Raw genomic sequence first — 27,945 nt, 5'->3', positions numbered from 1 at the left:
CTTTCACTCACTTTTAGCACATTGACCTTTTTTTATCCCCCTGTGAGCCACAGCCAGAGATTCTGACTGAACTCTATCATCTTAAATCCTTCTCCAAGAACAATTTTGAACTTTATGCACGCAGTTCATAAAAGGCAATGACCATATAAGGCAGAAGTATTTTTGGACAGTAGCATGTTCATATTGAATATGAAGCAGCACCATTTTGCATCAGTGTGAACTGTTTTTCCAACAGGTTCCGTGTTCTTGTTACAAAATAAAAGTTGTTTGACGATAGTTTTTTTTTTGTTTTTTTGTTTTGGAACATGAATAGATGGCCACGTGAAGCACTTTACAGAATTACAAGAACATTTAAGACTTTTAAACTTTGTTTTTAAACAGTCAACAACAGTAAAACCCTCGACCTGAATGACTGCTTTGAGCTTTCATTGTGCTCAAGGAAGCAGGTTAAGACACAGTATTTTACTGCATATTTAATGTAAGCACAAATCTTCCAACATTTTTGAATCCCTTATTAAATCCATTTGACACTTTGCATATAAAAAACAACAAAGAGAGCAAAGTAAAAAAAAAACATTTATCCAAAGTACAGACCCAAGTGTTTAGGGCTGTTCCATTTTTACATCATAATTTTACCTAAAGAAATTTTACCCAGGCTTTTATTTTGAAAGAAACCACACTGCGTGATGTCCTTGGGAGTAAACATAGTAAATATCTAATTTTTATTTAATGATGAGAATTATGTAAAAACCAAACTTCTCTCCCTTTATTTTTGAGACTGAGGTCTGCAGTCCTTCAATCTCTAATTCCCCCATCAGTAAAAGAAAACAGTGATGCCATGTTGTTTCATTGTTGGCCTTTTGGTTTGCGAGAGGAGAAATGTTTACGACTGAACCCAAACCTCAAATCTGGGTGAAAGTGATTTTTTTTTTTCAGTGCCAGGTTTTATTCTGACCAGAGACCAGACTTTAACTGTAGCCACTATCACAACACATTTCCCACTGTTGTACCACAAGGTCAACCAACATCACATGGCACATTAAATCTCATAGCCCTTTAGCTGTAAACATGTTTCTTTGACACAGACTACAGGTCAGAAAACAGACAAAACTCAAATACAGGGACAGAAAATTGACCTTTCAGAATAAGTTAGTCGTCTGACACGTACAGTAACATATGAGTCCAAACACGGAAACATCAGTGACCTGACTTCATGTGTTGTTTTTATAATTACAGGAGGGACAGAAGTCAAAGTGTCTCAAAGCTGCGGCCACCGTCTCACACAGCCTGCAGACCCCTCTCCTGCCCGTCCAGCTCACTCTTGATCTTATGCAGAGCCTCAATCTCCTGGTGGTGGCGCTCTGTCTTGTGGCGCACCAGAGAGCGGTAGAAGTGAATGGTGAAGACCACGAAGATCACCCCCACCGGGACCATGATGATGGTGGAGGCGAGAGCAGCCTTCCATCCGCTGTTCTGCACCACTGATGAAACCGACGTGGGTTTAGTAACGCCGGGGGCCACTGTGGTGGCCGGCTTGGTGACGCCCCCGGAATCGACGGGCAAGAACTTGATCCAGCAGAGGAGCACCACCTCTGTGAGGAACAGCAGGATCCCCAGGGCGGTAGAAAAGCCCCAGGCGAGCTCGATGTAATGGTGCATGCGCTCGTGTGGCGACTCGCTAACGGAGTTGAGGTTGTGGATGTTGCTGACGGCCTCCACGTTGGGCAGGATGCAGGTGCTGATCAGCAGAGCAAAGAGGTGAACGGCCACCAGCACCGTGGTGCAAACGCTGAAGGCGATGAGGAGCACGGGAGGGTAACTGTACTGCATCTCCAACTGCACCTCCACCATGGCCACCTGACACCAACCACATACAGCCGTTCATTATTAACATCAGGGTTCGTGGAGTTCAATTCTACAGTTTTTCTTTTTACTTCTAAGCATTTATTAATCTCTTATTAAATTATTTATGGTAATTTTTTTTTTTTTTTTGGTTTAATAGACTGACCATTGCAAACCCAGACAGCAGGGCGGAGGTTCTGCTGGAGGCCTTCAGCTTGGCTCGGCTCAGGTACAGTTTCCTCCAGGACAGGGCCTGTACCGAGTGGTGGTTGGAGCTGACCAGTTCCAGATAACTGCGCCTCACCCAGTCCCTGTAGTCCATCCCCCTGCCGTCCGCAGCCTGTTCTGAGACACCAGGAGCCGGAGAGCCCATTGGAACGTTCAGCTCACTACTCATGACGCCTGGAGAGAAGAAAGGTACGAGTGTGTCACAGCTTTGGTCGTAGACCTGCAGATCATGACATAAAAAAGATGAGGCCAGGGAATATTCTGATTTACTGAGACTCTGACTGGAATCAACTTAATATTTATGTGTAACAATGTGGTTATCTTAACATTCTTAACTGTGAAAACTGAGTAGTCTGAGATGATATGAGGATCAGACTGAGTTCTAAAACAGATGTCCCTTTCTGCTGGTGTCAGATTTCAACAACTGAAACACGTGAAGACACGTTTTTCAGGCTTCTCCAACAGTTTTGAGTTTTTTCAACACGTTGAAAAAACAACAGTGAAATGTAACTTTGTTACGTTTCACTCGATCAGGTTTCTCAATAATGAACAATTTCAAAATCGGAGCAAACAAATTTAAATATTGTTTGACTATCGTCATAGTTTTCTGAATCAATCTATATATATATATAATCCAAAAGTAACACAGTAGATTTAGGACACAATATAAACCATGTTGTCTTATATAGAACAGACCCACAGAGGTTCAACAGAGCAGGGAAAATCTCATTTAGCTTCTCAGTCTTTGTTAACAGTATTCCTGCAAAGTTCAAAACACCAACTAAAACTCTGCAGACGTATCTCTTATCTGTACTTCCTTCCCATCAATCACTGCAGCTCCATATTGCTATCCATGTTTGTCCAGAACTCCGACCTTCTAAGGAGAACTCCGAGATATTCCCACAGCCCACGGCCAATTTTTTTTTCTTTGGGGAAAAATGTGTCTTTTGCAATATTGTTGTTTTTTTGTTTTTGTTCTGAAGCATTAAGAAGAGCGATGAGGAACAAGACGGAGCTAAAGCTAAAGAGTCAAACCCAAGTTAATTACTTTTACATATAGAAACATTTCCTCTTTTTTATTTCCTGTTTTTTTTTTCAGTGTTTTAAAACCAGACTGTAGAAACAAAACATGAGCAATGGCAACAAACAAATCTGAAACTAAAAACTAAACTATTTGTGGGCCTTTACTTTTGCATCTCCTGGCTACGACATTAACAGATAGATGGAGCTTTTGTGTAAACTAAGATAAATCATTCATTTATCATTTTCTATACCATCTATTGGGAAAACATGGGAATTGCAAGAAAAAGGCAGACGTATAATGATAATAGAAATACATTATATAATTTGGAAAAGTTTGGGGGACCTGGTTAAAAAGCTGAACGGGCCACATCTGGCCCCTGGGCCTCAGTTTGCCCGTGCCTAGATCAACCGCCACAGAACTTTTATTTTAATAAGCCCTGACTAAATGTCAACAAACTTGTCTTTCTTCCCTTCGTTGTTTTTGCGATGTTGCAGTTTCTCATGTTTTAGATTCTTTTGGTCAAACCATGAAGAACTTGCCAGAAAGTGAGAGCCTTTGTAAATATTGTTTTTCTTCTTTGCTGCAACCAAGTGAAAAGGAGACTTTTTAAATATTTTTTTTTTTCAACAATAAAAGATGAATATATATAAATGTAAATTATTGATACTTGAAAACAGAGTGAGGTTGTGATAAACTGACCCAATAAGAGTAAAGGTTGAGTATTTGCACGTGTTTTGCATTTATACAGACTTTGACTAGGTTTACATGGTCACCAATAACAAGGAGAGAAGGGAAGGTATTGTGGACCAGAGGGAAACAAACAGAACATTGTTCATAGTTCAGTGTTTACAACAACAATAACAAAAATGCAAGTTCGATTAACCACAGCCGTGGTCAACGATTAACTCATCATCATTGAAGTGCCTTGAAGTGGTTGCAGGGTGTGGTCAGTCCATTTGTGCCCTCCAGTGTTTTATACTTTAAACAGTATATTGTGTTGTTTTTGGTATAAATTGTTAACAAACTGTTTTTTTTTTGTTTGTTTTTTTTTTACTTTAGCCATTAAAACCAGACTGCTAAAGCAGCGGCCGGCAGACCAAACACAGCCCAGACTAAACCTCTGAGAGGCCCAATCTTAGGAGAGCTGGAAGAATTACAACTGGTGAGTCCCCACAGCCTGACAACATGCACCTCACAATGCATCACTTGTGTATCTAGAAGTTTAGTAGAAGCAGTAGAAGCAACCAGCATTTGACGTTTCAGTTATTTGGTGAAACATTTCTTACGTTGTTTCCTTAAACTTGATTAGTTGATCTTTGGTCCCAAAACAGAGGTCAGTTTGCCAAAGTAGGCTAATAGGAGTTATGTAATCCTAACGTTAGTCTATAGTAATAGCAGCTTACTGTTATGTTCTCTAAATATTAGATGTTTGCACGGTGGAACAAATATTGAGTACATTTTTATTTAACATCTGCCTGTTTAGAATTTACTCTTATTACTGTGGGTTTTTATCGTCATCTTCGCAAACATTTCTTGAAAATAAAATTGATTTTTTCATAGGGCAGATGTAATTAATGAATTTGGAAGAAGAACATTGATCCAGCGCGAAATTACAGTCATATTACACATTGACCAAAAGCTAATTTACCTATAATAGCAACGTTACCTTGTCAAACTCGCCTTTATTCTACGTCACAGGTTTCATACTTGTTGCACAATGATCACGTTTTATTGCGGCCATATTTAAAATGCCAAAATAAAGTTATAATAAAGTTATAGTGGAGTTATAATAAAGGTAACGATGTCAGCGAAGTCACCACAGCTGCGACGATAACAACCGCCTACTGACAAAATATTATTTTTCGACTAATTCAACGGTAAATCCGTCATCTATTAATTGTTGCGTGAGATTGAACGGAATCCGTCATCTATTATCCGTCATCTATTAATTGTTGCGTGAGCTTCGTTGTTGGTGCGAAGAAGCACATATTTATTATTATGCTGAAACATAAAGATAGCTTTTTTTTTCAGATGATAACGATTAAGTTAATGTTGCGCTCGGTTCAAACTCACACCTGCTGATGCTGCAGAGCTACAACACGAGTGTAGGTACAGTATATTTAGAACAGTGGTGGAGTGACCGGATCTTTTTACTCACAGAAAACTAATCCACTGCTGGCATTCAAAATGCTGACATTAATGCGAAGTGTTTAAGTTTGGTAGAACCACAGAAAAAAAAATCGTCGCCACTATTAAAAAAAAATTGAAACCACCCCCCAAAACCAAAACAAATATTTAGAAAGCATTCCTTTCGGGTTAGCTAAACCTGTTAGCTGACGAGTGGATTTGTTAAATGACAACATTGTTGGTCAGTAGTGGAGTTTAACTTTTTTCTCACTCACCTGTTTCCAGAAGAGTCGTTTACGCTGAATTTAAACTCCAGCTGATTTTCCCTCTCCGCTCAACGCCACAGTAAATGAACGATTCCTGGTCCCGATCCACATCCACAGTTGCTCCGCCGTTCGCTCAAAACTACTTCCGTTCTGTCGCTTCTCATATCAGCCGTAGGTCCAACACGAAAGCCACAGTTCCGGTCCTTAAGATGCCTTCTTACTGTCAGAAAAGACTTCTAATCTGTCCGTGTTTCCGTCTGTACTGCATTCCGTTGAGTCTGGAATAGTAGAGAATCGTCTCTCTGCCGCAGATATGCTAAATAAAGATAGCTGAATTGGAAGGTCGTCAAACTTCCGGCTCTTCAAAACAAAAGCACCGCGGTCCGGATATGGTGATTTTAGATAGTAAAGTCCAGTCAAATATTTTTCTTTATAGTAAACCTGTGATTATAGTCTAAGAAATAAGGGTTATTGCTCATTTTTATTAGTTTGGACATACAAAATCAAGTAAAGAAGTCAATTTTAATGGGCTTCCTGTTGAAAATTTGATGTTTTATTTTATTTCCTCATTTTGGTTAATGTAATAACAGCCTTATTTATCTACTACAGTACAGTAAGAACAAGGTGAAAGAAAATGAAGGAAATAATTTTGACTTATTCAGTCTGAACGTCAAATGCTGCTGTTGTGTGATTTGCTGCAGAACTTGTGTGTAGGCTGTAAACAACAAAAACTCCAGGCAGTATTGAAAACATTTATTAAGTATCATTACAGACCACAAGTGGAAAAAGTAGGTTGTACAGCCACAGATGGCTGATAAAGTCATGTATGATGTCACAAATGGTACTGAGTTGTATTTTCATTCAAGAACACACGCACGCACATTTGTTCACTTCCTGTTGTTCTACATCTTTTCTCTCTGACATGGTTTTGATGGAAACAAATTTAAAAAGTCAACGTAAAACATTAGAACGTTTTAGAACCACATCTCTTTTTCTAGGAACTACATGTTCCTGTTTGACATTACCAGACAGATTACGCAAATCAGTTATCTGCAGAAAGATGCTTTTATCTGAACCGTATATCCTTTTTGACTTTTTTTTGCACAAGCTTATCGTCATTTCACAGAGTCAACCACCCTGTGGTTACTCAGTCCATCACAGCAGCTAACATTCACACAGAAACAGTATTATAAAATATATCTTTACAAAATAAATCTAACAAACTGTGTTTGTTTCTGTGCAGTGTCACAAATCAAGTTTGCCTTTTTTTTAGCTGTGTGTAAAGCTCCTGTAGGAAAGGTCTAACAGTTTTTTCTAAATGTGTGCATGAATGCATGTCAGTATTTTTATTTTTTTTGGGAGATGCCTGATGGTTTGCTAATTTTTGTATCTTGGTGCTTTTTCAACATTTTCGAAAAATATTTTTCTGTGCAAAACCGAAAACCAAATGATGACACGAGACACAAAAAAGTAAAAACTATACAATGTATTGACCCCACAGTCGGTCAGTGCAGAATCGTTCGCCATCCAGGTCACATGCTAAAAACGATTATTTTGGTTTTCTCACCCAGGACTTTACTTCACGATGACTATGGATGTGTTGTGAATGGACTCCATGACCGCAGCCAGCCGACTACAAAGGTCATGGGCCTGGTTGACATGGACTTTAGGCGGGTCTTTAAGGACTAATGTCTCAGAGGCGCCGTCTAAAACCCTGGGCAGCAACTCACCCAGCTTCACCTGCAGTGCATCTGGACACAAAGGTAGATTCATGTTAATGTTGTTTGAGTCAAAACTGACAATGATTGTCCACAGTTAACTCAACAAAATACAGCAAATTAATTGCATGTTTTTTAAGCTGTTGTAAATATTATATATATATAAGTACATATACTAGTGTATATATACACAAATATATGTATATATGTATGTATATGTATGTATATATATGTATGTATATATGTATAAGTATATTTGTACATGTATATATATTTGTATGTATATGTATGTATATATGTGTATATATATACACATATATGTATATATATATATACATATATGTATATATATATATACATATATGTATATATATATATACATATATGTATATATATATATACATATATGTATATATATATATACATATATGTATATATATATATACATATATGTGTATATATATACACATATATGTATATATATATATACATATATGTGTATATATATACACATATATGTATATATATATATACATATATGTGTATATATATACACATATATACGTATATATATGTATATATATATATATATATATATAAAATCTGTTTTTTGTTTTTCAGACCTTCCATGTCTTGGCTCAGGCAGCAGCACCACTGGCTGCGTATGGTCTCCATAGCCTCCCTGTCTTCCTGGGACAGACTAGACTCCCGGCTCATGAGATGAAGACAGGGGATCACGGCCTCGTCCATGATGGCCACGCCCTCCTCTACTTTGCTCTCCTCACCACTACAGAACAGCCGAGAAGCACTTTCATTCAACGCCTGTGTGGAGGACAATGATGGGAAAGATAAATCACTGGAAAAGTGTGGACCTGACTGATTCTGCTAATCTGAAGGTAGGAAACACTGGAATCTATTAAAGTAAACCACATACTTCTCATGAAGTATTCTCTTTTAATGGGCACCACACCACTCAATTGTAGGACTTATGAGCTATAGAGGTTTTAATGTGTGGTTTACATAATACGATTAGCTGTTCAGCCACACAGGTCACAGCTATGTGTTTATGGCACCCCCTACTGTATATGTTTCTAACCAACAAAATGTACTGTACATACTCAGCCTCAACCTAAATTATTTCACACAAGAAAATACAACTTGGTCCTGCTGACTAAAGTGTCACTCACAGTCAGACATTTCCTCCTGTAGATGGCGATAAGTGACCTGTCCACACCACGTTTGTCTCCGTTCTTCAGCAGTGTGTTGTTGGTCTCGTAGGCGTGTGCCAGGTAAATTAGTGCCTCCCTCATCCTGCAGTACACACACACAAACACAGATGCACCAGTGAGGAAAATACTTTACTACAGTTATTAATCTGCTAAACACAATGTTAACATTTGTTACTCTTTGGTGAAACCCCTACAAATCAGAATCAAACAACCTCAAAATTCTAACTGTATGTTTTGAGTGACTTTTAGCAATTTCAAGACTTTTAGCGCAGTTAACACTAATCTATTGGCTACTTTCTTAGTACGTCTGGAATGTGAAAGTTTAGAGTTTAAGCAAACATATCTGATTTGAAATTTAGCACTATGAATATAGTTGTCATTATAATAATAATTATTATGATAGTAATGCTATAACACTATTCAAACAACTATTACAATATTCCCTCTAGGTGCAGCAGAGCGAGTGAACATACATCAGTGTGGTCGTGGGGCTGTGACACCTACTTGCTGTGCTGGAAGTGCTCCAGTCCTGTGAGCAGGTAGACAAACACCGTCCTGAACAGCCTGTAGTCGTCGTGCCACTGCTGCGAGACAGAGCAAACACACACACACAGCACTGATCATTCCTGTTCTCTGCTACTTCTCTTTTAGTCATGAACTATTCACTCAACACGGCTATGTCCTAGACTTGAATTAATCAGAGAGGAAAGCACGGAAACCTCCCAGACTCAATCATTAGCAAATGGAAGATGATTCTCTGAGGTTTCAGACAGTACCAGGTATATGTCCATGTCCATGTCCTCTGGTTTGATGAGGCGAAGTTTGGTCCGAGCCTCTCTCATGATACTGATCCCCCTGTAAGTACACAAAGGACAGTCAATGATAATGTTAAATAGTTCTAAGGCTGATGTTACAGTAATTCACATCTGTGCATCTTGTCTAAAAACAACTTTGAACATTTTATCACATTTATGTCAAGAACTGACTGAATTATTTTCTTTTTCTCTCCCTCAAATTCAGAGAACATTTGAAAGATGTCCTCCAGAGGAATTCCCTGATGGAAACACTGCTGCTGAAGTATCAGCATTTAAATGGAAGACATGTAGCTTTGTTATTGTAAAAAATAAATATGATTTTTTTTATTTTTCTGAATACTTTTTTTCTTCCTCTTGTGTTAGCCCCTTGAAAATCATTACCAACCTGCAATTCTCTGCTTTGACACTAGATGGCACTGTATGACTGCTATTTTTTTAGCTGCCACTGAACTCCAGTGTGGGTTACAGGCATAATCTGACCTTGATAAGTACTGCAGCTGGACTTTAAATTGAGTTGAAAAAATAGTTTTTAAGTGGAATAAACTTTTTTTGAATTGAAAGAATCTTAAAATATATGCATATGACAAAAAAGGGCTACAAAAGGAGTTCTATTTTGTCAGGGAGGAAGAATTGGTGCTGTAATTTTCTATTGGAACAAGTTTACCATTTGCTGATCTACCTGATTATTATTTATTGCTACTAAAAAGGCATTACATTTTTTTTTAATATAAAAACTTAGTATAAAAATTGTAAAAATGTGTCTACTGTCACACTGGGAATAATCCTGGATTTGTACCTCTCGTCGAAGCTCAGATTCCGGTCAGTAAACTGCTCCAGCAGCGTCCTCTCTATGATGCGTTTCGGTGCGTTGTTCTGGAAGAAGTAGACGAGAGCGTGCTGCAGGCGAGCGTCCTCCTGAGGCGTCGCCTCCTCCTGGGAGAGCTCGTACAGGCGACAGTACTCCTCATGGAAGGCCTGGAGGGGGCGATGGGAGAGGATTTTGATGTTTCCATTATTTGAAGAAAATCAGACACGTAACAGCAGGAGAAACAACATGTTTGATCAGCCTCACAGTGACCACAGGAGCTCAGGAAAAAAAAGTCTCAAAAAAGCTGAGTTCATTCCTGTCCTGCTGTGAGGAAGAGCTTTCTGTCTGATCAAACTCTAGACAAATAAATACAAAAAACTTTTATTTATTACTAATTTTTGTGTATTGTGTAAATTAAGCAGTGTTACGCTACAATATATTTTGGCTTAGCTATTGCTCTTTAAATTTACTTTTTTTCAGCTTTTTTAGCAACCAATTTTTCCAAAAGGTAAAGGTTATTAATTATTACATTTGCAGATATTAAATAGACTAAAACATGTTGGTGTAACATTTCTATTCAAACCTAGTGGTGTAAGCTCTCACCTTAATGAGTCCAGCTTCAGGGCCTTCACTGTCAAATGTCTGTCGAGCCTTGGCGATGGCCAGAATGACGCCCTGCATGGCTGGAGTCAACATCATCTGGGAAACAACGTGAAAAGCTAAATTAGAAGCTAAATTCCAAAGTAGAACATTTTTTTCCAATAAAAAACCCCAAAAATGTCCATTGTATTTTATGTCATCCGGCTTTAAAAGAAATCATACTTTTTATAATGTTAACCTGTGTGGAATGCACTCACCTCTTCATTGTATCCATCAGCATCGGCTCTCACCATGATCCTGCCTACGTTGGGAATCTCTACTTCGGAGACCTCGTTCTCCGGCTGTCGCTGCCTGGTTGGAACATCCTGCTGTCGCTCTTCATCCTGCTGCTCGGCTTCAGGCTCAGGAGCTTGTCTGGGATCCTCGGGCTCAACTTCTGTTTCAGAGCAGAGGCCTGTGGAGGCCTTTACATCTGCCTTGTCTTCCTGGTGGTCAGACGACGCCTGGTTAGTAATCTCTGCTTCAGGGTCAGGAGTCTGAGAGAGAAAAATAGAGAGATCAGTTCAGCTTTTTTAACAGCTCATCCTGTTCAGTGTTAGGCCTTGTACGTTATAGTCGTCCATATCATGGGTTTATAAAACTGCCTAAATGTAAATGAGTAAATCAAGTGCAGTAAAAAAAACAACAACAACAAATCAAATCAACAAATCAATCTATTTTTCTATCATCTCTTAAGCCTTTTCCTTTTTTTCTTCCTTGAGTCTTATCTACTCAAAAAAAACTTCTGTACATATCTGATGGTCAGGCAAAATGTTGTTTTCTTTTGCTTCCCATGTGACGATATCTGTCTCCACAGCAGTGACTCTGTCGATTTGTTCTTCTGCTCTCATCCTGACATTAACAATCACACATCCATCACTATGCTAAATGCATGAAATATGACCCGTGACCCAAATGTATACACTATTTTGGTGCACGAGAATTCATGACCCATATTCACCACAGGGCGGAAACAGATGGTTTGGGAAGTTGCCATGGCTTTGCCCACCTGACTCTGCGTCTCCTTCTCAGCTAAAGCGGGGACTGGACTTGTGTCAGTGATGGCTGAACTGCTGCTGCTAATGTCGTCTGGCTGGCAGCCATCACTCTGGGATGGTGGTGGAAGAAGAGGAGGAGGAGCAGGAGGTGCTAAATCTGATTCCTCTGGAGTCCAAGACAGAAATGAGAGAAGCCATAAATAAACATGTATTTCTGTACTTGTAGGATGTGTGTGCAATATAACACTGATGATTAAACTGGTCTTCATCATGTGGTAAAGTCTTAAATGATAATACAGTAAATATAACACGGGAAAGTTAGCCCAATAACTCTAAGCTGTAACTAATTTTTTTGTTACCAAATTAGCTAAAAACAAAACACACATTCAAGCTGTAACTTATTTTTTTTGTTACTAAATTAGCTAAAAACATATACATTTGAATACAAATTAGCTAAAAACAAAACACACATTTACTACGGATATTACATAAATGCTAGATTCTAATATCTCATGTCTTTCTTCCACCTCTACAGACCTGCAGGCTTTATCTCTGGACCAGTCTCAGGATCCTTTTCTGCTTCTGCTTCTGAGGTGACTGCCTGGTCCAACTCTTCACTGCTGGGTCCAAACTGAGGTGCTGGCTCCACAGGTGTTTGCTGAACACTCTCAGGGCCAGGATTTGGGGGCTCTACTGAAACCGTAGCAGGAGTAGCAGGAGTAGCAGCAGCAGAAGAAGAAGCCTCCTCCTGCGGTGTAGCCGTCTGGCAGAACTGCTCCTCCCATTCACTCAGTTCCTGCTGGAACCAGCGGTTGTCTTCATTTACGTAGCGTTTTAGGACGGGCGGCAGGGAGTCCATGCCATGCAGTACCTGACCTGTCTCGTCATCGGTGTTTTCTGAGGAAAAGTGAGGTAGGAAACAAAAAGTAATCTAACGCCTCCCCTTTTATTTTTTTAAATTCACTATATCATTGTGCCTGTAGTATCGCAATATATCGCAGTATATCCTATCATTGCCCCTGTATTGTGATGCGTATTGTATCGCCAGATTTTTCCCAATACACACCCCTAATGACTACTAGTATACCCACGTATAACTCCATGTGTAGTGTATGCAGAGTATGCACATGTACCTGTAATAAGTTGGGGTACTCTGTCATCAATGTACATCAAGCAGTAGGCACTGGCATTGGTCATTCCTCCAAAGGAGTCCCGCTCCAGCTCCTCCCACGAGGACTCTGTGATGCAGATGTCGTTGTACTTCATCCATCGCTGGTTAGCGTGGTCGTAGATGTAGGCCCAGTAGTGACCTGCTGATGCCTGACCTTCATGGACAAGCACCGCGTGGAGTCTGTAAGGAACCTTTAACGAAGGTACAATGGCAGATCCTTCAATAGAATGTTAAATCCTGGGCTTACCAGACAAAAAAAAATCCTACTGTTAGGTCAGTGATCTTTAAATGATTTTCTTTAGAGAAATGTGAGGTTAAAAATGTCTTTATTCCGTGGCTGGTTAATTCTAGTTCAAAATTAGCTGCAATATATTGTTAATACATAGCATGATTAATAAGATAAATCTCTTGTTGATCAAAACATACTTCTTACACTGTATATTTTTAGTGAGTTTTAGTGACATCTTGTTGATCAAAACAAAAAAATGTTTCCCTGGTTACAGGGTTTTTTTTAACTTTCTTACCCTGTATATTTTTAGTGAGTTTTAGTGACTTCTAGGTTTTACCTGGCAGAGACTGTTGTCTTCATATATGCTCTCAAGCCTCTGTGTGAGTCTATCGATGTTGATCTTTAGCTCTGAAAAAAGACAAAGATATTCAACACATTTAAAAAAAAAAAATATATATATTATTCATGCAAATGTTTTGCCCCATTACAAAAAGAAAGTTTGCTTGACTTTCTCCAGCAGGTTTAAAGTCACAGGAATATGACTCAACTTGACACCTTGCATTTATTGTTATCTATTGTCTGGAATGAGCATGAGTCACAGTCGACTGACAGACGTTAGGAGACAGAGACATAAAGCTCTATTTTAGTAAGGGTGGTGAAGGTGCACATCAGTGCCTCAGTTCCCCTCAGGCACTCTACAGGCTTCTTCCCTGAACCAGTTATTTATATTTATATGGCAGGTATTTTTATTCTAGTTTATCCTCACAGAACAAAGCGCAGTAAAGGATGTGCCTTTGGCAAATCTTGGCTTTACCGTTACCATTTCCTCGTCATGAGAGATCACACCCTAACCTTCCATCTGCTGTCAGCAGAGTTGGTTGCATTTAAAGGGTTGATGTATAATTTTTTTTTTGTATTTAACAATACATCACATAATGTTTTTAATGTGAACTGCTGCCATTCGTGACAATCGAGACTTATTTGTGTGTGAGTCTCACCGTTGATATCGTTTTCCACTTCTGTCCTCCAGCGCTGCAGGCAGGTTTTAACAAAGTGCAGCTCTTCTTCACTGATGTTGTGAGGGGCTGGGTGTGGTGAGCAGTCCATGGGGTGTCTGCATTGGGTGAAAGGCTTGTAAATGGGCGTCCGCTGACAACTTGATGCACTGGAAACCAGGCTCTCAGATGGATCTGCCTCACCAAGTTCACTGAGGGCCGTGAGACAAAAAGATTTAGCTGTACTTTCAGAGTGTTACTTAAAACCGTATAGGCAGGAAACGCTCACTTCATCATTTTGGTCATTGGTTATGGTTAAAATGTTATGCTGACGTTACATACATCATTTTGGTCATTGGTCATGGTTAAAATGTTATGCTGACGTTACATCTAATTATGTCCAAATCTTGAAGGATGAAGACCTTATTAGAAAATTACAGTTTGTAGATTGTAGGCTTGTTTATTGGAGGGAGTCGACCAGTTATCTTATCCAGTTAAAACAACACACTTTTCTTGAAAGTATTTTCCATCAAAATCTACAGTATTTCTACAGCTTACTGATACTGATATGTTTGTTTTCAACATAAAGAGATGAGTCATGGTCCTAAAATGACTGATGATTCCTACAGAAATAGATTGTTTACTCCACCTGTCATCCTTAGGGGTGGGTTCACTGAGTGGATGACTGACAGGAGTTGGTGAAGATGCAGCAGGCCTCTGGTCTTCAGGTGGTGACGCACTCGTAGGCTTGGTGGTGGCAAACTCCAAAACAAACTGCAGCATGTCCGCCAGAGGGTACTTGGTTGGTCCGGAGCCGTAGTTCTTATAGCTGAGACATAAAAAAGAAGGCGTGATATAGAAATAGGCGAAAATAATTCCCTTTACAGTTTTACCATTAGGATCAACAGTTGACCTACCACTCAAATTTCTGTTGAAGGACTGAAAGTTGCTCCTTCAGTTTTTTCACTTCACTTCTCCTCTCGTGGGTCAGTTTTATGTTTTTATGAAGATATCTGAAGAAAAATCCATTGTTAATAGTTGGACTTATAAATATATATCTGAGAGGCTCTATATTCCTGATTTATACCGCATTGTAAGGTTTTTGCTTTTTGCTCACCTGTCCATGTATACAATTTGTGGGAACTCCAGTTTCTTGTGTATCTTCTCAGGGCGACCCAGCTGGGTGTTGAATTCAAATCTTGAGAGTTCAAAGGTCAAGACAGGGGGTAGCTTTTTGAACCATCTCTGCAACAATGACAGATAACCTGCTTTAGTAAAATGAGGAACAGCACAAAGGTTTGACAGCCACTCGGTTGATGAAGGTGTTCACCTCACGGCCAGATGTGACGCTGTGATCTGAATGCAGAGACTCGATCTCCTTCTCAATCATGGCGCCTTCCAGGCATTCGTCCAGGTTGTTGAAGCCGTTAACTTGCAGTGGATACTGTCCAAACTGCTCAGTGTTGCATAACGTCTTACCTTAACAAAATCACGACCCGTATCATGTTATTGAGTCAGAGTAAGATTTCACACCACAAAATATAACTACAAAACCTTTACCTTCGTGTTTTCTCTCAGTAACAAAAGTGCCATAAAACAGCTGCACCATGGGATTGTGCTGTTTGTCCTTTGCGTTACTGAAAGAAAAGACATGTCAATATTTTGTTTGTGAAAAAAAATAACCCACTTGTGTGATAATGGCAGAACTTGTTTGACATACTTTCCACTGGCAGCCAACTGAAACGCATCCTCCAGCCAGTCAAGAAGTTTGTGAGAAAATTCACTGACATCCTGAAGTGAAAATATCACAAACATGAATTATGGGAGTGCAGTTGTTTTTAGACTTCTTGCTCCAAGCCAGGATTTTTTACACACTGCCTTTCTGACTCGCTACTAATTTATCCAAGCTGGTGACGGTCACTAGAAGGACACGGGACTGAGAAAATGCTGTTGCTTTGTCCATTTCTGCTCCTGGACACACCTTGTTCAGTCGTAATTTTTTTGTCTTTATTTTTAAATTCACCTTTAGTCTAACCTACAGCTCATTGGTCAGAGAGATATTTGAATAGACTCGTAAATGCTGTACGAAAAAAATTATAATGTAGAGGTACATTCTATAAATCTTAGCCCTTTCACTCTCATCCCTTACATGTAAGTAGTTGTGAATCACTGGACTATTTCCGTTTAATAAAACAGAGAGCTTCATTAAAAACTGGGTCACGCTGGAAAGTCTCAGGTGAAGTGAGGCAGGACGTTATCTTTTAGGAACCACAGTTTTAAAGTTAACTTTAACGTATTCCTTGAAGGTGTTTCTGACTTACTGCATTCATAGAGGCAAAAAATGTGTCACAGTAACCTTAATCTGTGTAATTAGATTCTGCATAAGAATGTGCAAAAGTGGGACAAGATCTCGGGGCTGTCTGGTTTACATTTATACTTTGATCAAACACGTCTGAGGACGTTTTGGTTGCCTGCAGGGAAACTGTCTGCCGAGCCAATTATTATGTATTAATATGCAAATAGCTGTAAACAGAAATTTAGCTAAATATTTAAATCAAACTATGTGAAAAAGCAGGTCATTAATTGACCTTGTCTCTCAGCTGCAACTTTACTGTGGTACTAATGTTATACCATAAATCAAAGAGAACGGAAAACATTTTTTGCCCCAATTGTTACTCCATAATGGTAGCCTTTGGTCTTAGAGCAAGAGGAAAAAATACTTTTGATGGAAGCTTGTGACTTTCATTTGTACAGAAATTGCTTAAAGTTAGCCGAAAACATTTTGCACTTTGACTCCAGCATGTGTCTGGTACCTGCTGGGCCTCGTTGGTCCTGAAGGCATCTCTCAGTAACTCCACGGCAGCAGAGGGATCTACAAACCTTCGTGTTGATCCTACCATGAGGGCAAACAAGCAGCGCAGCTCCTGCATGAAAGCTATGTTCCTCTTGTCCTGTGAATGCAGACTCAGAGTCAAATTTTGTTCACGCTAATAAAGACATATGAAGAGGGGTTAGGCTTAGTCCAATTGTCTAGGTTACAAGCCATGTAATATGGATTTGGTGCCTGAGTGAAGTGCTGCCTTCAAGTTCACTCATGAAATAAAATCTCTACAGCAGTTTATCATTAGAATAGCTTTCAATGCGTACATTTTCATTCACTCTTATTTATGGGAAGTGTCAAAGTTTAACGAACAGAAGAAATCATTGTATATGCAGATGACAGCACGCGGCTTTACTTACTGATTGGCTCTTACACTTATCCAGTAGTCGCTCTGACAGGTGGTAGTTAAGAACCAGCCTTCTGAACACAGGCAGGTGGAACAGTGACTGTAACGACACAAAAATCCTGAAGAATTAATTCACTCCTACAACTATCGTCTTCTACTTTAAATGTAGCTGTATCGCAAAGGGGAAGAGACAAGTTCTAGGACCCTAATTTGAAGGTACTTGTAAAGTTGATCATCTGAATTCAATACTGGAAATTTGTTCCAAGTAACAATGGCAGGACTATTCTTTCTAATATCTTTTCAAAACCAAAACTTGTCAAAGAACAGGTACTTTACAACCTTTATATTAATTTGTGCGTTTAGCGTATTTCATTCCCTGTTGTATTATTGTCCAGAAGTGACAATATGAACACCCCCGGGTCACATTTATTTAAAAGCAATTCTCAGTAATTGTGTAAGAGATGCTGACTAATTATGTAAATGAAGACCCTTCTCCCTCTGCAAAATCATCAACAGGACAAAGCAATTATCTATGAAGCATCTTACATAATTTTAGGTTATTTTATTTTACTTTTTAGGTTTCATTTCTATCAGGGGAGTTACATAAGGAGAGATATTTAGCAGCAGTGTAAGCTCTATATTCTTCATCTTAATAGCCAGTTTGTGACATTTTCTTGATAAACTAATAGCATTTCCAGCTGTGAGTTAGGTTCATGTGTCATGTGTACCCACGACCTTCGAGCACTTATGACTATAGTGATTTATTTTTCCTCCGAGTAGGAAATTCAATTACCCCTTATCTCACTTTTACTGTAATTTATACCACAAAAGAAAATAGAGGAATAATGAACTGACAATTTGATCATGTGGTCACTCTGAGCCTAAATCTGATAGCATAATTACTTTCGCGGAGCAGTGTGTTATCACGAGTCGGGCTCCATTGAATCATTAATTTAGACCGCACATCGACTGTACTGAAGGCAAAGGACAAAACAAATGTGTATGATGTGAGTAACATTTTTATATAAATAATTATGTTGTTACTTCCAGGTCAGTTGGTCAGGGTTGAATATTTTAGTTTAGCAGAGTAAATAAATCACTGTGTCTCTGTGTCCATCTCAGGCTGAGACGAGGAAGTCCAGCACTCTTCTCATCACCAGTTTCTTCTATTCACAATCTGGCTCCAGTTTCTGCCCAGCCACCTGATAGGCCTGACTAAAATCAGTCTGGAATGGACTAATGATAGAGTAAGCTGCTCTGAAAATACTGTTATCGGTTTAACTGGAAAATGCCAGCACAGTCTTGTTTCATTAGGATTGATTGGACTAGAGGTTTAAATTTTTGATCTGTCGCGAACCTTGACCTTGTGTTTCAAATCCTGGTACTGCTGTAGATGTCATTAACTAGAGATAAGTGCATTAATAATAATAATAAAATACATGTTTTTTTTATTTCTTGTATAGCCCTACTGGTCCTCACCTGTATGACAGCGCTGAACCAGCAGGTGTTCCCGACATTACGGATGCCTACGGGCCAGTCACCCTGACGGATCCAGTCTGCTGGGCTGCACATCTCACCCTGGCCTTCACAGCGTTTCCTCTTCATTCTTGCTGCGTTCTCCTCAGCACTGGCCTCCAGAGCCCTGTTCAACAGCACCGCCGTCATCATTCAGCAGCAGCCTCAACAGAATCATCACCAGGAACAAGAGCATGATTTCCTGTACCTGTGAAATTCTCTCTCCTCCTCCTGGGCATCGTGGGATTCCTGCAGGCTGAGTGCGATCGCGGTCTGCAGTTCATCTTTACGAATATCTACATAAATATGTAAGAGTATTTCATCATACGGTTTAATGTAAGAGTATTTATTATCAGATGAAAATAAGTGGAAGTAGCAGAGGTTTAAGAATAAAAACCCAATGGCTGCAGCAAAAGAAAAAAAAAAGCTAAGTTAACTATAAAACAGAGTGAATTTCTTTTTTGAGTTTTAACTATATTTCAAGTCCAGCCCTATATTTTGTCAGATTGTATATTTATTATGCTTTGAAATTAACCTGCTAAATATGTGTTTTAATATTTCACCTTTCTGGTCATCCCAGGATTCGCCTGGAGCCCCAGGATCCTGATGATCTCCGGGGTCCTGAACCTCTGCAGTCTGTGCTGTTAGGAGTCCAACAGCATGGCCAACATCGCCTTGACTGGCCTTACACACAGAAGCAGACAAAAAAAATGATTCAGTATTTATATAAGAGTCACTTAACTGTCATATCCTTAAGCAAAGCAAACAGACCGTCATACAAACTCTAAAATAGCTTTCACACTTTCAGATCTTACATTCAAGGCTCTGAAGAGAATCTGTGGATCCTGGATGCCTGTGATTTCCCTCAGCTGGTTGATCAGCATCTCGCTCTGCTGGTTGATACAGATGCAGAGAAAACTAGCGTAAGTCTACTGACTCTTCACACAGTCAATCCACACACTCCTATTATAAAAATCTTTTGGTAGAAGTAGCACAAACTTGAATTAATAATTTTCTTTGACATTTTTTTTTTACATTTCTGAACATACTAGCTTAACAATGCCTACACTAGTGTTGCACTTCCAGGTCATAAAGATAAATCCAAACCAAGATTCCATGCAGGATTAGGAATCTCAAAGGGTGAACACACGTTTTAAATATACACCGTATGAAGACAAAAGGATGTTGGCATGAATGCCACGCTGCCGTGGTATGTTGTAGCCGTGTTAGGTCAACGCTGCTTCAAATAGTGTCATCATATTCAGATGCTTACTGGCCTGAGTCCATACAGTGTTTAAAAGTTGTTTAAAATTCAAAGAAAAATGTAATGCTTTGTAATCATCTGTGACCAATAACAAACCCTCCCAGGTCGTCATGTGCTGCGACCTCACAGACACAAGAAAGAAATGACATGAGTCTGCTGAGTGAGAGCTGCTATATAAAGCCTGCTATAACCAGGCAGCAGGTGCGCACAAGCACACACACACATACACACAAAACACACACACAGGAAACTAGGAACAGACCATAGCAGACTTATATGGAGTCCAGGGGCTATCTGAGACCCTCTTGGTTAGCCTCTATTTTAGGCCACTGACATGGATAGCACAGGCTTCTGTTTATCATTCCACTCACCATGCCACCAAGTGACAAAGGTGCTCTCTCTCTCTCTCTCCCCCATTCTCCTTCTCTCTCGTTCTCTCTCCTCAACACACAACCCCAATGTCAATACACAAAAACTGTTACAAGCATCCATGCATTCTTTGCACTATAATCATGAACTTTCATATATGCCATTATTAACAGACATAGGTTTCAAGGTTTACTTAAATTTAAAATGTCAAATACATAAGGCAATAGGCTCCAACACTTGACCAAACAAAAATGTATCTAAACGTTACAGCAACCCTTAACAAAACATGTCAGAATTCCCGCTTAGGTTTAAATGGTTATATATTATGTCACCAAATAAAATTTGTCAGATACAAAAGTTAAAAATAAGTATTTAGAAGATGTTTAATGAAAAAAAAAGGAAACCGTTGGATTTGTCACAAAGGTTTTAGTCATGATCTGTAAGATCATGAGATCTTACAGATCATGACTGAGATTTGTAAGATCATGAGATTTTACATGAGATCTGTAAGATTTGGGTAGCACTGAGTTAAAGACAAAGTTCTGTGAATAAAAATGGAAATAATTTAAATACAATTATTTTAATATAAAAAAGAAACACGCGAATCATTTACTGGGCAGATTTTGTTTTTCAACGGAACAAATTGCTAAGTTTTAATATAAAAAAGAAACACTTTGTTTTTCAACGGAACAAATTGCTAATTAGAACAGAGGATTAATGTACAATTTTTAGATTTTATTAAACAAAGATAAAGTTGGTTCCGCTTAAAGAACGCCGAATTTCACAGTATATTCCAATACATTATCTCTTGTTTTAGCGTCCTTTAAAAAACGCCGTTTTTAAATAATAAAGTTAGGGAAGTCGTTAAAATGTCATATTATGACTGGACATTTGGGGGGTTGTGCCTACAGAACGCGGGGTTAGTGTTACGGTTAGTTTCTTGGACATTCGAGTCACTTGTTAGTTTAATAACTCCACATTATCCACTTCGCTCACCGAGTTGGTCGACTGTTCTCCATTTTCGCTGTGTTCGACTCTCATTTCAGAAGAAAACACGGGTTTCCTGTTGTTGTTTCAGGGTTTTTTGTCAGGTGTCGACGCTGGTCCCCAATCAAAGCAGCTCCATCTGCCAAAGAGCTCGCGCACACAGTCCGGCAGCTGCGCGCGCTCACCTGACAGGAACACATGCGCGTTCGCGCGAACGACCTACGTGACTGCGCGTTTTTGCAACTTTGATTGACAGGGCAGTTTGTTGCGTTCAGGTCACATTTACAGAGTGCGTAACTCAAACATTTAAAGAAGTACTGTTAGGGGGAACAATTAAAAGCGCCGCTAGATAAATGAAACGTTTTCTTTATTTGTTTGTATATAGAATAAGGAATAGTTAAAAAAAAAAAAACACACAGTACAGATTTTGAACGTTCAAAAATAAAGAACGTGTGTATTGACAATATGCAGATATACAGTAGGTATGAAAGTTAACATGCACCAAACAAACCTTCAGGGAGTTTCCTCACATCACTGTTTGGTTGATGTATGTATCACATTACTCAGGCAATGAAAAAATCAATATCAGTGCAACCAAATTCTCACTGCTGACCTGTTCATTGTTGTTTCACTGCACTTACTGCTGCTACTGTGAAGCCTTTCGGATTCAATTTTGAATAATTCTTTTTGTGAACATAGCAGAATTTTGGACGTGAACCTCGGATAACTCATTATTGAAACTCAATGTCTCTCATTTTGCTGATGATGCTTTTGCTCTCAGGTAAACAGCTTTAAGTCATCTTTATAGTCATCTTGTAGTAGTCATCTTTGTCAGAAAAATCAGTTTTAAATGTATCAGCAGCTTACTTTCTAGAATAATTAAAGGAGGATCTGTTTCAGATTTTGTACAGAAGATTAGTTAATTTAATTAGTTTCACTTGTAACCCATTTTAGCCTCCTGTTTACTAACTTTAGTTTTGCTAAGATTAGTTACTCATGTGCTATTCTGGGCTTTTATGTTTAAAAATTGAATCACGATATTTGTAGCAGGTTTTGCTAAGATTAGTTACTTATGTGCTACTCTGGGCTTTTATGTTTAAAAATTGAATTTTTTTTTTGGATTACTTTAACTATATCTGTCCTCACTCAAATTGTCTTGTTTTGTATAATTAAGAAAATATTTTTTATTTTTTTATTTTTTACACATTTTGTTTATTTTGTTTACTTTATTCTAAGTTACAGTTGACCTTCTACGAAGCTATGTTAGCATGAACTACACCCTCATCTAAGTTACATCTGTTTCATCAACAATTCACTCCTTTACAGCTAAATATTAAGGATAACTTCTGTGTTTATCTGAGTAAAAGTGTTTTTTGATTCTTTATTCCTTTGTTCCTTATTGATATGTTCTAATATCAACATGTTTAACAATTTTTGCCACGTGTTTTTGTCACGTCTCCCCTCATGTAGCTGTAGGTATTGTTTCCTGTCTTTTGTTTGCTTTAACCTACTTGACCTTGTCGCTGTTTTTCTTTCCCTTTAAGCACATTTGTCTGAATGTGTGCCAGAGAAGCCAAAGAGGTCGGCTCTGAATCAGCTGACCAGGACACTGCTGAGGAACTACGACTGCGGAGTTCGGCCTGTTCACAACTGGACCAGTGCTACAACCATTTCCATCAACCTCATACTACAGTCTGTCCTGGATGTGGTGTGTATTTGGAAAAAGTGCACAGGGAACCCCTGACGCAACTCAGGGGCTCCTTGATGCAACTCAAACCGCTCATTTAAGTATTAAAATATTTTTCTTTTTCCCAGGATGCAAAGACGCAGAGTATTACACTCAGTATTTGGTACAGACAGGTGAGTTACCACTAATTCTCTTGTTTTGCTACTATTGTGAAACGTCTACACACCTGTGTTTGCACCTTGCACGTGTTTGCTGTGTTTGCAGATCTGGACTGATGAGTTCCTGGTTTGGGATCCGGAAGAGTTTGATGGCATCACTGAGATCTCTCTGTCATCTGATGCCATCTGGATTCCTGATGTTATTGTCACAGAACTGTAAGAAAAAAGTTTATGAGACTTAGAATTATCCACTATCTTAAAGTAAATAAAATAAATACCATCCGAGAAAAACACGTGAGCAGCAACAAACTGACCTTTACTCTTATGTAAGGAGGGAAGAAGGTGAACCTTCAGGGTCTCAAATTCTGTCCTGTTTTCTACGTCTCACTTTACTGTCCCCTTTCCTTATGTAATGTCACGTCCTGTCCTGTGTGTGTTTGTGTTTCCAGTGTGGATGAGGGAAAGTCTCCTCCAATCCCTTATGTTTACGTCAACTCTTCTGGCTCAGTGAGGAACTACAGGCCCATGCAGGTGGTTCTGGCCTGCAGCCTGGAGATGTACGCTTTCCCCTTCGACAAGCAGAACTGCAGCCTCACCTTCCGCAGTTGGCTTCACTCAGGTCCAGAATATTGACACTAAAATGCCACTATAACAAACGCAATTAAATTCTGTACATAGGTTTTTCTCTTTTCCTTATGTTTTAAAATTATTTTTCTAACTTTTAGTTATTATTGCCCAAAATTGAGTTATCTTCCTGCTAGACTTCAATCATAGTTTTCTTTGCTGGTTGTTTGTTGTTATTTCAACTCTAGCTATTTTGATAGCTAACAGTTATTTTCTTGCCCTGCGTGCTGATTTGTTCAACTTAGCATTTTTGCTGCATTTGTTTTATCAATTTTTTTAATTCTAAGAATTGTTCATTTTTGCTTTTGTTGGCTAACCTTTAGTGTTCTTTCCTTCATATGACTTAGAATGCATAAGAAAAGCTGAACTTCTTCACTCTCTCCTCCTGCAGTGAATGAGATCGACCTTTCTCTGTGGAGGAGTTCTGCGGACATTGCTGATGACAAGAGAGAGTTCATGTACGACGGAGGATGGGAGCTGCTGTCCATTCTTTCACACTATTGGAAAAGTCACCAGGATGACACTGACTACGCACACATCCAGTTCAATGTAAGCATCCTCTGAACTGATTTAAGTATAGATTAACAGGGTCCTTTAATAAAGTCCTGAATCACTCTTTAGTCTGTAGCTGTGGCAGCTCCTCCGGTGAGTATGTTACCAACCTCTGTAATGGATGATTGGTTATCGATGTTTGACTTAGACTGTAGCCTCCTGCAGGTTAGAAACCCAGGACTCTTCACCCCAACTGGTTCTGACCTTCATGGATCAGACTCGTACTGAGTCAAGCCAAGTGATGAGAGAGAGAGAGAGATTTAAAGAGAGAGAGAGAGAGAGAGCTTGGTTAGCAATGGTAATGAGTCTCTCTCAGCCGCTGCCGGATCAATGGACTTCTTGTTAGTGTGGGGGAAAAAAGGCCTCACAGCTCGGTGCAGGTGGAGAACAGGGAGAGGCGCTATTTATTCAGCTCCAACACCATATCAAAGATATTTAGCCGTGACTAAGAAGTGCTATGTACTGCTTAAATTTGACTTCACATAAACGTACAGCTGCCATCACAGACCAATAACATCACTGCTCAAACTCACTGTAAATACACTGTAAAAAGTAAATTAAAATGAAACTCATTTACTACCCAAAACATTTAGGATAATTTTACCTTTTTTTTCTTCTTTTTTTTACAAGAGCTTCAGCCAATTCAAATGTTATTTACCAATTAATGCTTAAACTCTATTTCTATGTGATATTTATGCCTCCTTGGAAAAAAAAAGTTGAGTAACCTCCCTGTTCTCCAGGTTTTGATCCGCCGGCGCCCCCTGCTGTATGTGGTGGGACTCCTCATTCCCAGTATCTTCTTGATGTTGGTGGACGTGATCAGCTTTTATCTTCCTCTGAACAGCAGAATCCGCATAGTCTTCAAGGTTAGCATTCTGCTGGGCTACACCGTCTTCAGGGTCAACATGACGGACGAACTGCCCTCCTCGGCCCTCAGAACCCCTCTCATAGGTGGGTGGTTGTTTCGTGCTTCCATCTGGTTGCTGTTTTTACGGTCACCATGTACCCTCTTAGTCTCAGTCAATTATTTGGTCAAAAAAACCCAGATTTTCCATTTTCCTGTTGAATGAAATCCATTAAGAAAAAGTTGCAGAGCAGAGTTGATACAAAACACATTCAAGTTTTGACTATCCCCTTAAAAAAAAGTTGCAGAGCACATTCAAGTTTTGACTATCCCCTTAAATTTATCCTTCACTTTCTCCTAACTGGGATTCAAGCTGCATAAAATAATAATAATAAAAAATATCTCATAGCTACTAATATTGAGAAGGTGGCAGAAAATATACCAACATTTCTTCACAGAAAATTATATTAAAAAAAAAAGCCAAATCAAAAATATTCAAATACCTAAACTTAGCCACATTCAAATAAAAAGTCATGAACAGACCGTGATGTAAAGGAACTTTCCTGTGTTTTTCTCTATCTGTGCGACAGGTGTGTTCTTTGTGGTGTGCATGGCTATGTTGATGCTCAGCCTCATTAAATCCATTCTGGTGGTCAAGCTGCTGCACCACAGCCAGAAGGAGGTCAAAGAAATGTCGCTGTCGGCCTGTCTGCTGGACAAGTACGGCTCCAGTACGGCTCCAAGCTTCACTGAGAGCGCTGTCACCTCCACCAAAACCCTGGAACACATCAACATGGACGAAGGTCAGGAAAAGTCAAGACACTTTTTTGTTATCATTATTTGCAGCAAAATGTGTTCATAAGACTAATTTTGTGACTGATTTCTTTGTTATCTTTTTTGCAAATTTCTATGTTACAGCCAATCAAACTTTTTGGACAAGCTTTATCACAAAGTCACATTTTTTTTTACTATAAAATATTTTTTGCAGTCATTTATAGTTCTACCTATGTTGATCTTCACTTTTAGATTATGAGCTGGAGTCGTCACCAGAGGGCGAGTTCCTGTCCCTGACTGAGATACAGAACTGTTCCTCGGGACCTGAGTGGCTCCTGCAGGAGCTGATTTGCCTTCGCTCAGCTTTGTCCCAGGAGGACATTGAAGCCTCGGCTCAGGCCGACTGGCTGGCCCTGTGCTCAAAGCTGGACTGTCTGCTTTTCCGTTTCTACCTGTTGGTTCTGGTTCTGTACGCTGGTACTCTGCTGCTGCTGTGGACAAGCTGGAGCTTCGCATAAAACAAGGCCAACCCACAGACTTTTTTTTTTTAAAGATTTAATGTCGTTAACTGCTTGAAGTTATTTCATAGGCTAAAAAAATAATGTTGCAAAAACACTCGTTATACACATTATATGGTTGTAGGTATATCAAGTTTTGGTGCAACCCATTTAAAGTAGCGGCGTGTAGAAATTTAGGACGTCTAGTGGTAAGTTTTCAATTTGCTACTAAGTTAATACCCCACATTTGTCACTAACATTTGATGATGATTTGATTGCCTTTAATCCACTTTTTAGCCAAAGATTATAGCTAACATAAAGCTAGCATTTAGCCATCTTGGCAGTATTTTGCTCAATTTTTTTGGGCTAACATTATCTTTTGGCTAACACTAATTGGCAAATCTTTTAGATAAACTATTGTAAACTAAATTTGAGTTCAAAATTAGAGTTTCAAAATTGCAAACAATAAAGTGTTAATTTGTTGTCTAAAATTTGTATTTTTTGTAGCTTTTAATGGTTAAACTCTTTTTGCAACCTTAACATTATCTATTATCTGTGGCTAAAATGTAGATAATATTTCACTTTTGATACTTTGACAAATTGTTACCTTTTTTTAGTTGTTTAATTTTTTAAAATGTATTTTTATTTATTTATTTATTTTTTACCAAATTCAGTTTTTTGCATTTTTAACATCTTACTTTTATCTTTTAGATAAAAACATGTTCTATGTAAAAAGAACAAATTGTCCCGAGCTGCTTGCGTCTATCCTGAACTGTACGGAAAATCTTCATTAAAACTGTAAATGCAAAAACATTTAGTTGCATTTTTGCCTGTGAATGTAACAGTTTCACAGGGACTTTAGTGGCTGAGTCTGTAATGATGTTTTCCTGTAAGTGGAGATGAACTCAGAGATTGTGGTTTAATAAAGCAGCTCCCTGTAGAGAGAAGCCTCGGTGCCAGTTGGATCAGTGTGATGTGATAATACTGTATTTGTGCTTTAATCACTGCCCTTCTGCCACTAAACTCATCAGTGCCGTTCATTCAGAGCTCGGCTGCAGCTTCTCTGCTCCCTGTGGGTCCAAACACTCGTGATAAGAATATCTGAAGTGCGTCACAGCCGATACAACGGCAGGAAAAATCCATACTAACGCCATTCCCACAGTAACTGAAATCCTCCGCTTCATCCACTGTATCTAGTTACATGATGTTACGCCACACAGACGGAGATAAGTGCCCTCACCACTTTCTTATGTCAAGACTTTGGAAAAAAGGACACTCGTAAATGCTTCCTTTCAGGGAGCTGTGTGTTGGTAGAAATACATTGAAATGCTGTAAATGGTTAAAAGAGTTAAACGTAA

At 39.0% G+C, this 27,945-nt stretch overlaps 3 protein-coding genes and 3 long non-coding RNA genes across 12 annotated transcripts; 4 read left to right on the top strand and 2 right to left on the bottom strand.

The window, feature by feature from the left end:
- Nucleotides 1–246: 246 nt before the first annotated feature.
- On the bottom strand, nucleotides 247–5,834 carry orai2 (ORAI calcium release-activated calcium modulator 2). 2 transcript variants are annotated; one of them, XM_008333106.3, is made up of 3 exons: nucleotides 5,497–5,834; nucleotides 2,009–2,290; nucleotides 247–1,857 (listed from the first exon to the last, which is right to left on the bottom strand). In XM_008333106.3, exons 2-3 carry the CDS (start codon nucleotides 2,237–2,239, stop codon nucleotides 1,279–1,281), a joined length of 810 nt encoding a protein of 269 aa, XP_008331328.1. In that variant the 5' UTR covers nucleotides 2,240–2,290; nucleotides 5,497–5,834; the 3' UTR covers nucleotides 247–1,278. The 2 variants fall into 2 exon arrangements, with proteins under 2 accessions (XP_008331328.1, XP_008331327.1); XM_008333105.3 differs by having other exon boundaries at nucleotides 2,009–2,244; nucleotides 5,497–5,833.
- On the top strand, nucleotides 1,757–9,578 carry LOC103395398 (uncharacterized). Of its 2 annotated transcripts, XR_523260.3 has the most exons (9): nucleotides 1,757–1,898; nucleotides 2,003–2,259; nucleotides 4,154–4,256; nucleotides 7,059–7,250; nucleotides 7,827–8,101; nucleotides 8,415–8,494; nucleotides 8,884–8,973; nucleotides 9,086–9,291; nucleotides 9,455–9,578. It is a non-coding gene; the product is annotated as an uncharacterized LOC103395398 (long non-coding RNA). The 2 variants fall into 2 exon arrangements; XR_003052804.1 differs by lacking the exon at nucleotides 9,086–9,291.
- Nucleotides 6,837–23,495, bottom strand: usp28 (ubiquitin specific peptidase 28). 5 transcript variants are annotated; one of them, XM_008333104.2, is made up of 26 exons: nucleotides 23,365–23,495; nucleotides 19,647–19,721; nucleotides 19,395–19,515; nucleotides 19,040–19,127; nucleotides 18,796–18,958; nucleotides 17,330–17,416; nucleotides 16,903–17,040; nucleotides 15,810–15,880; nucleotides 15,650–15,726; nucleotides 15,420–15,568; nucleotides 15,207–15,334; nucleotides 15,007–15,102; nucleotides 14,739–14,918; nucleotides 14,093–14,301; nucleotides 13,432–13,502; nucleotides 12,828–13,056; nucleotides 12,232–12,591; nucleotides 11,706–11,860; nucleotides 10,915–11,193; nucleotides 10,661–10,756; nucleotides 10,046–10,224; nucleotides 9,211–9,289; nucleotides 8,939–9,018; nucleotides 8,393–8,516; nucleotides 7,829–8,027; nucleotides 6,837–7,238 (listed from the first exon to the last, which is right to left on the bottom strand). In XM_008333104.2, the coding sequence occupies exons 2-26, from the start codon at nucleotides 19,713–19,715 to the stop codon at nucleotides 7,063–7,065; spliced, it is 3,603 nt and encodes a 1,200-aa protein (XP_008331326.1). In that variant the 5' UTR covers nucleotides 19,716–19,721; nucleotides 23,365–23,495; the 3' UTR covers nucleotides 6,837–7,062. The 5 variants fall into 5 exon arrangements, with proteins under 5 accessions (XP_008331326.1, XP_016897135.1, XP_008331324.1 ...); XM_017041646.2 differs by having other exon boundaries at nucleotides 19,647–19,724; nucleotides 23,365–23,491; XM_008333102.3 differs by lacking the exon at nucleotides 23,365–23,495 and adding an exon at nucleotides 21,461–22,424 and having other exon boundaries at nucleotides 19,647–19,724.
- LOC112488589 (uncharacterized) lies at nucleotides 12,477–18,914 on the top strand. Its single transcript, XR_003052808.1, has 3 exons — nucleotides 12,477–12,606; nucleotides 18,439–18,563; nucleotides 18,780–18,914. It is a non-coding gene; the product is annotated as an uncharacterized LOC112488589 (long non-coding RNA).
- On the top strand, nucleotides 18,998–19,754 carry LOC112488590 (uncharacterized). The gene is made up of 3 exons (XR_003052809.1): nucleotides 18,998–19,139; nucleotides 19,412–19,549; nucleotides 19,640–19,754. It is a non-coding gene; the product is annotated as an uncharacterized LOC112488590 (long non-coding RNA).
- htr3b (5-hydroxytryptamine (serotonin) receptor 3B) lies at nucleotides 22,995–27,945 on the top strand (the record flags this gene model as incomplete). The annotated part of the gene is made up of 8 exons (XM_025065408.1): nucleotides 22,995–23,159; nucleotides 23,267–23,311; nucleotides 23,403–23,512; nucleotides 23,746–23,915; nucleotides 24,312–24,469; nucleotides 25,213–25,423; nucleotides 25,907–26,119; nucleotides 26,343–27,945. Coding segments are annotated over 8 exons (1,338 nt in total), but the record flags the coding sequence as incomplete, so codon positions are not given.

The sequence above is a fragment of the Cynoglossus semilaevis genome, chromosome 19 (assembly GCF_000523025.1).
Source record: "Cynoglossus semilaevis isolate Cse_v1.0 chromosome 19, Cse_v1.0, whole genome shotgun sequence".
NCBI classification, from domain to species: domain Eukaryota; kingdom Metazoa; phylum Chordata; class Actinopteri; order Pleuronectiformes; family Cynoglossidae; genus Cynoglossus; species Cynoglossus semilaevis.
The sequence above is the reverse complement of the archived record's forward strand: the minus strand, read 5'-3'. Positions and strand labels throughout refer to the sequence as shown.

Excerpts from the sequence above, each read along its gene's own strand:
- usp28 (XM_008333102.3), bottom strand. The coding sequence starts at position 21,505 with ATGAGAGTCGAACACAGCGAAAATGGAGAACAGTCGACCAACTCG. Across the intron at positions 15,103-15,206 it reads CAAATTGTATACATGGACAG|ATATCTTCATAAAAACATAA; the intron begins GTGAGCAAAAAG and ends ATTTTTCTTCAG. Across the intron at positions 10,757-10,914 it reads CTGATGGATACAATGAAGAG|ATGATGTTGACTCCAGCCAT; the intron begins GTGAGTGCATTC and ends GTTGTTTCCCAG.
- orai2 (XM_008333106.3), bottom strand. The coding sequence starts at position 2,239 with ATGAGTAGTGAGCTGAACGTTCCAATGGGCTCTCCGGCTCCTGGTGTC. Across the intron at positions 1,858-2,008 it reads TGCTGTCTGGGTTTGCAATG|GTGGCCATGGTGGAGGTGCA; the intron begins GTCAGTCTATTA and ends GGTTGGTGTCAG.